The 14093-nt window shown below is 44.6% G+C and overlaps 1 protein-coding gene and 1 long non-coding RNA gene across 3 annotated transcripts in view; both read left to right on the top strand.

Annotated features, from left to right (window-relative positions):
- Positions 1-4038, top strand: part of LOC140695804 (uncharacterized) — a 59772-nt gene extending 55734 nt beyond the window's left edge. The window contains exons 2-3 of the long non-coding RNA XR_012071628.1: positions 3100-3197; positions 3870-4038. This is a non-coding gene — a long non-coding RNA (uncharacterized lncRNA). The remainder of the gene's footprint in view (positions 1-3099; positions 3198-3869) is intronic.
- Positions 4039-4618: 580 nt separating this feature from the next.
- NTRK2 (neurotrophic receptor tyrosine kinase 2) overlaps positions 4619-14093 on the top strand; it is a 326277-nt gene continuing 316802 nt past the window's right edge. For both annotated transcript variants that reach the window (XM_072959196.1, XM_072959197.1), the window contains exons 1-4: positions 4619-4856; positions 5385-5507; positions 5752-5963; positions 6434-7007. In XM_072959196.1, the coding sequence (XP_072815297.1) occupies positions 6796-7007 (212 nt within the window). In that variant the 5' untranslated portion in view covers positions 4619-4856; positions 5385-5507; positions 5752-5963; positions 6434-6795. The remainder of the gene's footprint in view (positions 4857-5384; positions 5508-5751; positions 5964-6433; positions 7008-14093) is intronic.

Here is a 14093-nt window from a genome sequence, read left to right as displayed (position 1 = left end):
CATGAATGACCCCCACCCAACAAGGAAGCAATCAGACTTTATGTAAGTAAGCTGTGGATTTTGGTGTGGAACAAGAAGGAAGTCGGGGTGTTTGAATATAGCAGAGCTTCACAAATCTGGTAGAACTGTGGCAGAAGGACTTAAGCCTGGAATGCATTTAAATTGTAAAAGAAAATACAGAGGGCACCCCAGAAGGACTATTTGAACCAGGCTTAGTGTCAGAAGAAGAATGAGGAGACAAGCTCAGAGCTGGGGCAGATGGTGAGACATAGACAGGTCATAGAGACAACATGGTATTATTCGCCTCTTAATCTGTGTCCTTCTCTGTTGAGAAAGGGGTTCTTTACACCGGACATGGTAGAGGGAATGTGGTTTACAGGAGTTTGATATCTTAGTTAAGTGAGACCTGAAAGAGATACAACATTTTAAAATGGCCACAAAAATGATAAAGGTCGTTACTGGGCTTTACTTACGTGATCGAGGAACAACTGATAGTAATACTTGGGGAGAGATGGCACATGGAAGAAAAGAATAGACAATGCCACAGTTTTCCAAAAAGGAGCAAAAGTGGATTCCAGAATGCACCTACATTATTGCTCATGCTGTTTCTCAGACCACGTCTCACTTGCCTACTCTACTCTTTTTCTCTCAAAGCCCAGTCTTTCCCCATCAGGGGAAGGGGAATGAGTACAAAATTGGCCAGGAGGGCTGTGGTTGGGTTTCACAAGCCTAAGCTACGAAGGAGGAGTTTCTATGTAAGGTAACCCAGGGCAACAGGTACCAGAAGTGCAGTTAAGACAAATTCATTTGGAGAAGCTGACATTTAAATATTGGAGAAACAGGGTATAAAAATGAAAAGGGACCAAAGGAAGAAATGGAGATAAAGGTCAAAAAGCCAGAATATGAGTAGTAGGTTGGCATCAGGTCAAAATGAGAGTAGTACTGGAGTCAGCGTGAGGGATGAATTCAAGGGTGATTGAGAAAGAAAAAACCCAAAACAAAAACCACAAACAAAATGACAAAAAGCCCCAAACAAAAATTATGAGTGGGCAATATGAGCTTGGTGTTTATGCAGTTGGGTGTGTGGCACATAGGTGGCTCAGGCCAAGGGTCAAAGAAAACATCATATAGAATTCAGTTTGGTGAATTCTTAGCTGGTTAAACAGCTACACTCAATGTAAAGATGGCCAGATACTTCTGTGTCTTTTGAGATGTCATATAATTTTAGATTTTTAGTTTGTAAACATGGTAAATTGCATTGATTGATTTTTAAATATTAAACACAAAATCTTTTGGATGTATGATGTTTTATTGGATTCAGTCTGATGAAATTTTGTTTAGAATTTTAGTGTTTATATCCCTGAGGGATACTGATCTGCTTTCTTTTCTTGTAATGTCTTTGTATGATTTTGGTATCAGGGCAACGTTGGTCTCATAGAATGTGTTGGAAGGTGTTCCTTCTTCTTCATTTTCCTGTTATATTTTGGTACTGTTCACTTTCTGGCATTATTTTTTCCTTAATTATTTTGTAGGATTCATCAGTGAAGCCTTTGGTCCTGGAGTTTTCTTTATGGGAAGGTTCTTAATTATAAATTCAACTTCTGAAATAGGTAGAGGACTGTTCAGGTAATTTATTCCTTCTATAATGAGTTTTGTTAGCATTTACCTCTCAAAAAATACATCCATTTCATTTAAATTGTCAAGCTTTTTTTTTTTTTGCATAGCGTTGTTGTCCAAAGACCCTCTAGTGTTGTTGTTGTTCTCATTCCTGTTACTGAAATTTGTGTCTTCTCTCTTCCATTCCTAGTCAGTCTGGCTAGAGGTCCATCAATTTTATTCATCTCCTCAAAGAATCAGCTTTTGGCTTCATAGATTTTCTCTGGTTTTCCTGTTTTTTATTGCATTGTTTTCCATTCTGATCTTTATTATTTCCTCTTGTCTGTTTACTTTGTGTTTAATTTGCTCTTTTTTTTTTCTGGTTTCTTAAGGTAGAAATTGATGTTGTGGGTTAGAGACCTTTCTTTTTTCCTGATGTAGGCATTTAGTGCTATAAAACTCCTCCTAAATACTTGAAGATACTTTAGTGGCATCTCAGACTTTTTCTAAAAATTGTGTTTACTGTCTGCCTTTTTCCCCCAGCTTTATTGAACACAAATTCTGACATGTCATATTTTCAGCTTCCCTTTTGAATGTTCTTTGGCCCTGTTTCCTTTTATCCTTGCTTTCCCTGGCCTTGGGTAGTTTCATCATATGCATGTGCTAATCAGTACTTTTCTGAATATTGAGAGGGACTGTCCGCAGCCCTCTAAAGTGCTCACTCTCTCTGTACATCGCTCTCTTCCCTGCTACTCTGTCCTTGTGAACTCTGCCCTCCTCGACCTCCCTAGACTCTCAGTTATATCTCCTTAACTTAGAGAATTGGATTCTGTCTGGGTTCCCTCACCCTGAGCCATAGCCTTCACAGTCCTGTGTCCGCTGCCTTGAAAATTGTTGTTTTCAAGTGTTTTGTTCTGTGTGTTGTTAGTTTGGTTGGGAGGTTGAATATGTTCCCTATTATTTCATTTTAGTCAGAAGCAGAAACTGGTGGTACTTTTGTATTTGTTTTAATAACCCAGTGTTGAATGTTAAAATCAATTTATTGTGTTATTACAAACATTAGAAAATGAAACAGTATAAAATAGAAAATTAAAGTATTGCTGTATTCCATGTACTAAGAGAAAATAAGTTTTGTTTAGTGAAACTTTTTTTTAGTTATATGCATGTATGTATATATACATTGGATTATGATATAAAAAGCATTTCTTACTGTAGGTCATGGTGAAAATAGTTTCAGAAACACAGTTTCAGGTACTTCATGGTCCGGTCCAGGCAGGAGCCTGCAATTCTTAGTCTCCATTTCTGCCTTGAAGAGTTCACATGATCTAGGGAAAATGATCTCTATTTCATTTTGTCCCTCTGAAAAATATTTGCAATCTCCTACAAAGCCATGGTGTGAGAATCCCTGATATCTCTGTGAAATATCTTATAGGTCTTAAAATTGAGACAGACTCATAATTCTATCAGTTAAGGAATAGTTATTGATTACCCAGTATGTTTCAGGCACTGTGCATGAAAACGTGGAGGTACCAGCATGAACCAGAGGGAGGCCCTCTTTGGCCTAGAGCCAGAATATACTTGGCTACCAGAGGAGGCAGAAGGTATGATTTCAAGAAGTGCTATGAAAACTCACAGCACAGAGAAGATTGTGGAAACAGGAAGGAGGGTGTCCAGGGAGAATCATTCAGATGGACTTGCAGGGTTAGAGGTTAAGAAAGCAAGAGTGTAGATGGTAGCTTCAGTTTATCTCATTAAACATACACACACACACACACACATATATTTCATTAAACACAAAGATATATATTTTAATACCTATTATGTCCCTGAGATGTATTAAAGAAAAGAATAAAGATCCTTGCTTTCACGGAGTTTTCATTCTACTTGGAGAAATATTATACACAATAAATATAATAAGTTAAGTGATCCGTTAAAAGATGGTAAGTACTAAGGAAGAAACCAGGCAGGAAGGGAAGGGTGCTCAGAAGTGGGGCTGCCAGTTCTAATTTTAAGTAAGAAGTATTCAGTGGGGCATATTTAGAATCTGAATATAATACTAGTATATATCTGTTATGATACAAATTCTAAAAATATTCTAACATAATTAGAATCTTCTTGTCTGCAAATCACTCTAATAAAAGTGTTGGTCCTTTGGATATTGCATTGACACTTTGAAGCCACTAGGGCTCAAATAGGCCATCTCTGGGGAAAAATGGGATGAGGGTGGGTTTGTGAGAGAGATGTGGGTAATTATGTACACACCCTTCCCCCAGATGTTCCGCAGGGGCAGCTCCATTAAGGCCACTGGCAAGACAGAAGGAGTGTGACTGTGTGATCTGGACCAAGACCTTTTTGCCCTTGGCTTCTCTTTCTTGGCACATCCTCACCCAGCGGGGGCCGAGCAGAGAAATGAACTTCAGACTGGCCATTCAGCACCCAATGCGTGTCACAGGCGAGTAATGGTGGAGAAAGGCAGGCCTGCTGGCTTTGTCTTCCCGCCCTGTAACAAGAATTTTGGATGCTGTGCGAGGATTCCCGCTTACACTCAGTACCCGGGGTCTGTACAAAAGCCCCACTAAATGCTTTCAGTTCCATTGTAATATTTAAGGCGTCGCCGAGATCTGAGCATTCATCTTGACGTTCTGTATTCTCAGTCGTTCCCACCCCCGGTATCTCGGACAGATCCGTGACCATTCTTATCTTTTAGATGAGATCCCATCCAGTCGCCCTTTTTCGCGCAGAGGGCTGCCCGCCTTTTCCCAGGCGAAAGCTAGGACTGGCGAGCCGCGCACCGGTCGGGCAGGGGCGCGCACGCGTCAGACGCAGCTGGTTGCGCATCTGGAGCCAGAGCGCGCCCCCAGCGCAGTGCCCGCCGCGGCCGCGGGTTGGTGCTCCCAAGCGTGCCGGGCGCTCTCTCCCCGCGCGGGGGCACCAGAGCCCTCAGAAGTGTCAGGCACTGCGGTGCATTTTCCCAGTTCCCTTTTAAATGACTGCGGAAAAACAGACTCTCCTAGCCGCAAATGGGAAGACGGATTCTCAGACAGGGCTTGCGAATGCCCTGCAGCCATCATTTAACTACGCCCTCAGAGCAGTTACGGTTTGTCACCCGACCCTCCCGGATCGCCTCCTTTGTCCCTAGTGAGACCCCGAGGCTCTGCCCGCGCCGGGCTTCTCAGTAGCTGGATGCATGTCGTGCTCCGGGCAGCGCTGGCGCAGGGCACGCGTTCGCGCACACCCGCGCACACACGAAAACGCGCAAGGTACGGCAGGGGAGCGAGGGCTCTGGGTGCCCCGCGTGGGGGGGTGGGCATCGCGGGGAGTGAAGGTACGAACTGGGAATGGCTACATCCTGCCAGGTTGAAGGATGTGAGAAAACGATACGGCGCCACACATGGGACAGGCCAGGGTTGCTGCCGCGCATTTAGGGAACCCAATACGCGTCAGGCGCGCTCCCTTCCCCTCACATGTCTCTATTTCCCGGGCATGTGATGCCCGAAAACGGCAGGAAAAAGACCCACCTAGAGAGCTAGAGTTGCGTTTGGAGATTCCCCTCCCTCTGCAAAAGTACCGACAGGAAGACCCTTCAAAATCACCGATCCCCAAATAGATGACCCGGAGTGGGGGCGGCTATCCTTGGTTTCCAATGCTGGACACGTTTTGGGGTTAACGATATTTATTTATTTTTCAGATAGCTCGTCCTCCCTTTTAGACAGGATGGGGAAGGAGAATGCAGCAGGGAGGGAGAAGGGAGGGAGGATTCCTATAATAAGAATCAGCGCATTTTTCAGAGCTGAACCGAGCCCGGTTTCCATTTCAAAAAAGGAGACGGCCTCTACTGCGATTTTAGAAGAGACCGCGGTGTGAATTAGGGACTGGGAGGCGTCGGAGCGGAGGACCCGTCCATCTCAGAGGTACCTGAATCTAAATGCACGCACACACACGCACACACAGGCGCGCGCGTCTCCACGGCCAGGCTGTGTGCGGGTGTGCGCGTGTGTGAACTCCCACATGCTGCTGCTGTCTGCTCCTGGCCAGTGGCACCGATGCCTCCCTCCTCCCTGCTCGCCCCCAGATTCCCCTCCCTTCCCTGTTGCTTTTGTCTGGAGGGTGTTATGGGTTTGTGTGTGTATGAGCGTGTGTGTTTTTGGATTTCAGACTAATTTTCTGGAGTTTCTGCCCCTGCTCTGCGTCAGCCCTAACGTCACTTCGCCAGCAGTAGCAGAGGCGGCGGCGGCGGCGGCTCCCGGAATTGGGTTGGAGCAGGAGCCTTGCTCGCTCCTTCGCTCGCGCTCTCGGAGCTCCGTGCCCAGCGGCAGGAGGAGCCTGGACCCAGGCGCCGCCGGCGGGCGGTAGGCGCCGGAGCCCGGGTGAGCAGCGCGGACCGTGCCCTCCGTCGTCTCGGCCCTCGCTGTCCACCTTGGGGCGGCCGCGGCTGCTCCCCAGGTGGGACACGCCGCGCCACCTGCCCGCGACCCCTGAGGCCAGGGGCCGCGGCGGATTCTGCAGCATCATTCGAGGGCCCCGACGCGGACCCATCGCCCTCGGCAGTCTCCGTGTCCCCCTTTAAAAGGCCCTACACCTGGCCTGTGCCATGGAATCCTGACTCGGGGACCCTTGCCCTGTTTCCCCTCCCTCAACCTCAGGCTCGGAAAGAGGGCGGGCACACTGATGCCATCGAGGGGCAAGTTTATTTCTAGGGCCGGAGCTCGGCACTCATCCGTCCACAGTCTCCGGGCCGGGCGCGGGGTGGGGTTGACGCGAGCGCGGAGGGAGAATGCCCCAATTCGTGGCGTATGGGGTCCTGAGCTCAGTCTTCTGCGTGTCTGTTTGTCCTCAGCCCCGAGGTGCGTCCCGGATCCCAGCGCGCGTCTAGCAAGGAGCCTGCTCCCCAGAGCGTCCCGGGAGCGCCGCCGGCCGGTGCTGGGCTCGCCGGGCCATGCAGCGGTGGCCTCCGCGGAGCTCCCAGCGGCGGTAGCGCCCCCTGTGCAGAGGCCCGAGATGCCCCTACCGCTGTGAACCTTGCGGCCCGCCAGGACACGCTCAGCCCCGGACGCGCTCGGCTCTGCGCGCCTGCGACGAGCACCGAGCGGAGAGAGCGGCGAGCGCGGCCAAGGCTGCCCAGCACCGGCAGGAGAGGCCGGCCGGTGCGGCGCAGGGACACGTACTCAGTCTGACTCGGGCTGGCACTGGTGGCTAGGAATGTCGTCCTGGACGAGGTGGCATGGGCCCGCCATGGCGCGGTTCTGGGGCTTCTGCTGGCTGATCATAGGCTTCTGGAGGGCCGCTCTCGCCTGTCCCACATCCTGCAAATGCAGCGCTTCTCGGATCTGGTGCAGCGACCCTTCTCCTGGCATCGTGACATTTCCGAGGTTGGAGCCTACCAGTGCGGACCCTGAGAACATCACTGAAATGTGAGTTCTTCCTCCCTCCTTCCCTCGTCGCCCCTAGGGCCTGGGCTGGTCCGGCAGGTCCGTCTTGGGCATGAGTGTTGTTTCAAGTCTGGGGAGAAGTCAGAGGTGAGAAATACAGGACTGGGCCATCTGTCAGTTACCTATTTCACTGCCTTAGGGCTGCTAACATGAGAAGTGTGACAGTTTAAAATGTTTTAAATATTATATGTCTATTGTATTATATTCCTATACACCTTATATATCAAAGCCCTGCTGGGTGTGCTTTAGGCTTTCCATATACAATAACTTAGTCTTGGATATTTTTGTTTCATAAGGTGCTATGTGCATGCTGTGTTAGGAGAAGTTCCAGTAATATTTACTAGAAAGGAGGGTAAAATAATTAACTTACAAAAAATCTGTAGAAGGAAGTTTGAGTCTCTCCCTTACCGTCTTTCTCCAAGATTTGGAATTCACCAGTTTTCCTTTTCATTTTATATATCAGGTTTTGCTTAGGAGATTGCATCCAGAGATGGCCTTGAAAATGATCTGTAAGAGGAGAAGTTCTGAGTGTTGAAATGCACTCGCTCAAAAGGGAAAATGTGATCGTTGGAAGCCTAAAAGCCTAGTCTGATCTAATTTGGACTTGACTTCCCAGAGATAAAATGTTGAGACCATTTGGATTATAAATCTTAATTGCCCATTGAATAATTCCCCAGGACGAGGATGAATGATAAAGCAGTATGTAGTACTCTGGCTGAATGCTGCCTTTAGCCTGGGACCCTGAGGTCCCGGGAAATGTTTGTGCTTGTCCTGGTCCAGTGGAGAAGCAGAACTGTGTGTTTCTGTCCTCCTCTTCTGATGCCTTGTGACAAATTCATCACCAAGTAGGAATTCACCAGTCCTTTCTCCAGCATTCCCTTGTCATCTCTCCTAGAGGTGTTGTTTTCTCCCCCTCTTTGCCATTTTATACGTTTCATTAACATGAGATTTTATCCATCCATATAGAGGATTGTAAGGCACAGTTTCTCTGGGTTGGCTTTCTTGATGGTGTTTGACAGCAGGATAGGCAGCCTGAAAGTAGAGCTTGGGCTGTGGCCTTCCGGTTGGCGACTGCGCATGCATTTACCCCCACCCCCCACGGAAAACGCACACCCTGGTTGTGCCAACATAGTTGACCAAGATAACCTGTTTTTTAATGTAAGTAAGAGACCTTCCTTGGCTCTGTTGTTTGTTCTGCTGGTGATTCTCATGTGAGGAGTCTCAGGCAGAAGGAAATGACAACAGAACAGAGGGGAAACATGCCGGTCCAGTAGTGCTAAGATGTGCCGGGAGCAGCCAACTGTCAGGCTGGATCCAGGATGCTCAGATCTCCACTGTTTGGGCAAGGAGAGCAGCAGGCAGGGCTGGAGGGGAAGGGTGGGTAGGGCCCTGACCGCTGGCCCTGGCTTGGGCTGGTCCAGGCTTGCCAGGCTGGTCAGACTGTCTGTGGCCTTTTGTTAAGATCTGTGTCTTTTTCATGAGATGGGGTGTCGGTAGTCAGATGGAGTAAGCCATATGGAATTCAGAGCCCTTCAGACTATTTTGAGACCATGGGGAGTGCCTGTATACAGTTAGATATTGGTTTTTTTGGTAGTTATTTTAAAATTTTGTATTATGTGATAGATGTATAGTGAAGGAGGAAACATAGGACTAATGATTTTTTTCACTTTACTATTCTTTAAGGCCATAATTTGAGGAAAAAAATAAAACTCTTTAAATAAAAAAAATACTATTTTACACCTTAGTGGTCTTAGCTGCCTAATACATGTGAAATTAATAGATTTGAGTAGAGCTTTCTTATATCAGGTCTCACAATTGTTGTTGGTTCTTTTTTCTCTGATGGCAAGTTCCTATTTTCAGGCTTAAGTTTTTTTTTTTTTTTAATATTTACCAAAGCATTTATCACAGTTACTCACTCAGTAATGGCTAAGAGTAACTCCTAATTTCTACTCATTTTTTTCCTTTTGATTTGAAAATTCATTTGAGATTGGGAGAATGGAGAGATGTGTAGGCTAAGTGTTTAGGATGAGGAATCAGGTTAGCAACGTGAGTCAGGCTGATAGAGGTGAGCTCTGAGCAAAAGGACTTTTCTCCGCTCATTCCCTCAACTATATTTGAGCCCAGTTGGTTTGTGCTTCAGTGTCTTTATCTGTAAAATGTATTGAAATCCTTGTTTGGAAAGCACTTCATATAATTATTTTGAATTCTGCTGCTTTGATATCAAAATGACATCAGTGGATGGGCCTGTTTCGTTCTCATCCTTATATGACACCATCTGTCCTCTCTTTCTTACATATTAATATTTGCTTGAACAGCTTTTAAATTCTTGGCCAGTGGATACCAGCTACAGTTGGAACCAAATTACACTTTTTTTTTTTTACTTTGTGATTAGACCCAAAGCTATTCCTAAAATAACCTGTTTTAAAGTTCTAGTATAATGGTATTTAGCTGAAATTACATGTTTCTATTTTTTTTAAAATAGGACTAGTGTAACTAAATAAACTGTGATTAGAACTTGCTGAAGGAACAGTTTACTGTATCATTTAAAAATAGAAAATCTTTTAGTATTGATATGTTGGGGGAAAAGTACAACCACTGTGCCTTCTAGGGTTCAGAGAGAGCCCATGGTAGAACAATTTAAAAATAAATACATAGACTAATTAAGAGAGAGGATTTTATTTTTTTATTTTACGTGCATATTTTAAGCCAAACTGACATTTCATTTTCAGAGTCATTGTTTGAACCTGTTTTATTAAAAATCTTCCCATCACAGTATGTCTCATACTCTTTACCCACTCATGTGACCTATGTCTAGATCTATATCTTTCTGTCTGTAGATACACATCACACCTGCCCACAATCACAATGCTGATCTGTGCCAGCTCCTGTCGTTTGGAGATGGCTATACCAAAGCAGTGCTAAGTTAAATTTAAAAACAATACTGTTGTCACATATAAATGGGATTTAAGAGTGAAGTCTGTTGTTGGATTTATGTAACCTGCCCATTATGTCCCAGATGTAGCAAGTGACAAAATGCTTTGCAAAGGACAAAAGTTCTGTCTCACTCAAGTGGCAGAAGGTATGGTTAAAATACAAAATAGGTCATGGAGTTTTTAAAATTGTGATCAGAAACACACGACATAAACTCTACCGTGTTAACCATTTTTATGTGTACTGTTCGATATTGTTAAGTATAGTCACACGGTGGTGAAAAGGCATGCATATTTTATGAAGACCAGTAATGACTTTTCCCCCCCTAAATTTCTTGGGTGACATTTGATGATTTTGAATTAATATTTGGAGACCAATGTAATATTTTTCCTCTTAGTACAACATAAATAGAATTTGTAGCTTCTGCTGCCAGAACCTCTGTGTGCAATTTATTATTGGCTTGGTTAAGCGGCTGTAATGTTATGTCATTAATGCATTGATTCTGGCTCTCTCACCTTAGTGAGTTTTTCTCCTGAAATTAATTGTACTAAGAAGAATTCTGGCATTTATAAGTATTCAGTGAAAGGCATCAGTTTTTATTACTCTGGTATTTACTTCTCAGCCCCTCCACTGGGGCATCGAGAACTTTGAATTGTGCTTTCCGTGCATTTAAGAACCGCAGAGTAAGTTTTGAGTGTGATTGCATAAGTCACACTGTACTTGTTAATAAATAAGGCAGTCTAATTTACCTCATTCATTATTTAATACAACTGGCAAGCTGCTGTTGAAAACATGCTGTCTTCCTAGTGAAGGTATTTGCAGAACTCAGCTCAGCACAACCATTTGAAATCTTCTTAGTTTCATACCTTATATCTCCACATCATGGAGGTTTTTGTTACACTGGGTGAAACAATTGAAAAGCTCCATGACCTCCTGACCCTACTTTCTTCCACCTCCCGCTCTCCATCACCTCTCATTGACTATACAGGAAAATGTGTTTGATTTTTTTCTTCTCCGAAAAGTGATATTTCCTTATGGGAATTCAGAGCACTAGAGTTAAAGAGAAAAGCCTGACTTATATGTTATTACAGGCAAGTAATGGGAAGTCGAGATGATGTGGTCACAGCTCCCCAGCGCAGAGTTTAGTTCTGTTTAAGATCTTTCACTGTTCCTATCCCATAAACTTCTGTTTGTGTTGTTTCAATATTCCCTTGTAAAGGTATATTCTAAGCTGAAAAACTGGCCGAACAGCTGAGAGTTGAGGTCTGTTTCTCCCCAGGAATATTCTGTATGATCTCTCTGACAGTCTGTAGGTTGTAGGGGTATAAAGCCAGGAGTTTTTGTTTAGCTGGGGAAAGGGAATTGAATTTCTTTTCTTTTTCTGCTTTTGCCCTTCCTTCTTTCCTTCCTCCCTCCCTCCCTTCCTTCAATCCTTCTTTCCTTTTTTTTTTTTTTTTGGCTTTGCCTCCAATTTTAACTCATTGTTCATCTTGCCTGTTAGGAGAAGAAACATTATCAAGCCATTATTGAATATCAAACACAGACATCCTCCCTCTGACTAACTTTACAACTTCTCTAGAGAGCTTCTTGTAGGTTCAAAAACTGTAGAGTAGATTGTGGCGTTGAACCTGCTGCTCCTTGGAGCACTGTCAATTTTTGGTTCTTCTTGGTGGTTACAAATCAATTGGATGATTTGAGGGAGAGGTTATGTAGACAGGGCAATTTGTTTTTTCTTGTTTGATGTGTGTGAGAGAAAGAAAGAGTTAGAAAAAAACTGAGCCTTGGGTTATTACTAGTTGACTGATTATTTTCATAATCTATTTTGTCTAAGTTTTAAAACCACAAATCCCACCCGCCACGTGGCAGAGATGTGAGCCCTGCAGTGGCCTGATAATTTTAGCTCCATATTTGATTTCTAATCAATCTCTATTAAAAAAGGCAAGGATCTCACATAATCAGGATGCCTTCTCACCACTCACTTTACTCTCTGGGCTGTCCAGAGGACTGGGAAGTCATAAATATTGATCTGGGAGATGAAGGAGTGAATGCTTGTGATTGTTTTAAACCTGGGAAGGAAAGTAATGCATAGGCACTAAGTTTACACATTTCACAAAACTCTGTATATTTTAGAAAGCTGGAGTCAGGAGTTACCTGATCTTGAAACAGTCCCCTAATGTCTCTAGGCCTGAACTTGCCGTATAAACTGAGGGCTTTGGATTCCATGCTCTGGCTCTGAACCTCCAGAGAGCTTCAGTTGTGGAGAAAGCGCAGTTTCTCCATCAGCTCTGAAGTAAAGTGCGGTGCTGGGTGCTCAGAGCCTGGCAGCGTGAGAATATGAGGACCTTTGGTGTCATCGTGTCCCGCATGCATGTTTTCATTGTCTGTTCTGAATTCTCCAAACTGGTTGTCTATGTCTTTTAAAATGTAAGCAATGAGTGAGACTGATGGTGTGTTAGTGCTGGGCTGATGAGTCCAAGGTCACAGGGAGCGTCACTTAAAATCAGGACCACAGGAGAAAGGGCCTTAGAAATGCTCTATTCCAACCCCCTCTGCATGAACGAGGGGTGGTGAAAAGAGTTGCTCTTAAGGCCATGATGCATTTAAGATGTCGTGGAACTAGATGCTTTCTCTTAGCATCCAAAGGAAGTGCCAAGACCTTCACTTATTTAGGATGCCTCCTCTCTGTTCTGTGTCCTTGCACTGAACCTGACTCCAGTCCACCATTTTAGAAGCATCAGAGATGTGAAGACAAGCTTAGTCTGGCTAAGACTTTGAAAACCTATCTTTACTGGAGACAAAGCAGTTAAAAAGTCTGTGAGCTACTGACCTGCAAACAATGACCTTATCTTTCCATGGGAAGAAATACTTTTTTTGGTGTAATTTACTGTGAGTGGGTTTGCTGGCTTGTTTTAATTTAAAGTCTTTCTTTTCTCTAAGTAATGCATGCACAAGAGTCAGGCTGCTGAGAAAAGCCTTCATGAGTTGGCAGCAATGAGGGACACTGACCTTGCACCTGCTGGGCCATCTTGGCGGGCTGGGATTAGAGGGAGGGCAGAGCAGAATGAAGGTGGCTGCCCGGGGGTCTTTGCCATAGTCAGGGGTGATTATGTAAGGGGGGAACTCTCAGCCCTTTATACAAAGTCTGTCTCAGCTCCCATGAAAGACCTGTGACCAGAGTACAATTCTTTCCAGCCTCCTCTTTTTCCCCTGGCTTCTCATTGCCCCCAGCATTGATGGCTGAGCCAGTGAACAGGCTTAAGCGTTGTTGACTCACATTCAGAATTCATTCTGCTACCATTTTGTATGTTGCCCATGGCCTGCACTAAGGCTTTTCCAGGACGGGCACACTTCTGAGACATACCTCTGATTTCAGACAGGGCTTCTCCCCAAGGGACGTGGAAAGCACTTTATAGACATCTGCTTATTTAGGTTTAAAACCTTGCTCTGAAGTAGTTGGGAAGGTCCTCACAGCCTCGGAGGGACTGTCAGGTTGATTGGCTTGCCCAGGGCTCTCTGGCCAAGCAGAATGTAATTCAGAATAGAACCCTATCCAATGTTTTGCTTAGGGCTCTGTCCACTTAGTCCCACCTGCCCACATTTGGCCTTGTCACTGCAGGCAATTTTAGAAGTGTCTAAATGCAAATAAGTGTTCACAAGCCAAACAGTGGGAAGGAGGTGGACTGAGGCTTCATCTCATGTCTTTCCCCTTCCAGTGTTACCTTCTCCTTTGTAATCTGTTTTACTGTTAAGAGATAAATGATTTGTGTGCCCTTGGGAATATAGCATCTTCTGGTGTAGAATAGAAATGTTAACAATCACACACCATTTAGAGTCCCCTTTTTATTGCAAATAATGACCTATTGCTATTTAGTACCACACCCTTTCCTGTAATCTTCATATCCCGATAGTTTCATGGATAGACACACCTTAGAGTTCTATGTGTGTGTGTACAGTGTGTCTGTGAATATGTAAAATCTACTAGGTGTGGTACCTTTAGATTTATTTATCTTGAATTGTAAAATTTTTCTTACAATTTAGGATTTACTTCCTTAAACAATCCAGGCTTTTTTAAAGTTGAGGTGTAATTGACATACACCATTATATTAGTTTCAGGCATACAACATAATGAGTCAATAT

This window comes from Vicugna pacos, chromosome 4 (assembly GCF_048564905.1).
Source record: "Vicugna pacos chromosome 4, VicPac4, whole genome shotgun sequence".
Lineage (NCBI taxonomy): Eukaryota > Metazoa > Chordata > Mammalia > Artiodactyla > Camelidae > Vicugna > Vicugna pacos.
This window is presented reverse-complemented; position numbering and strand designations above follow the sequence as displayed.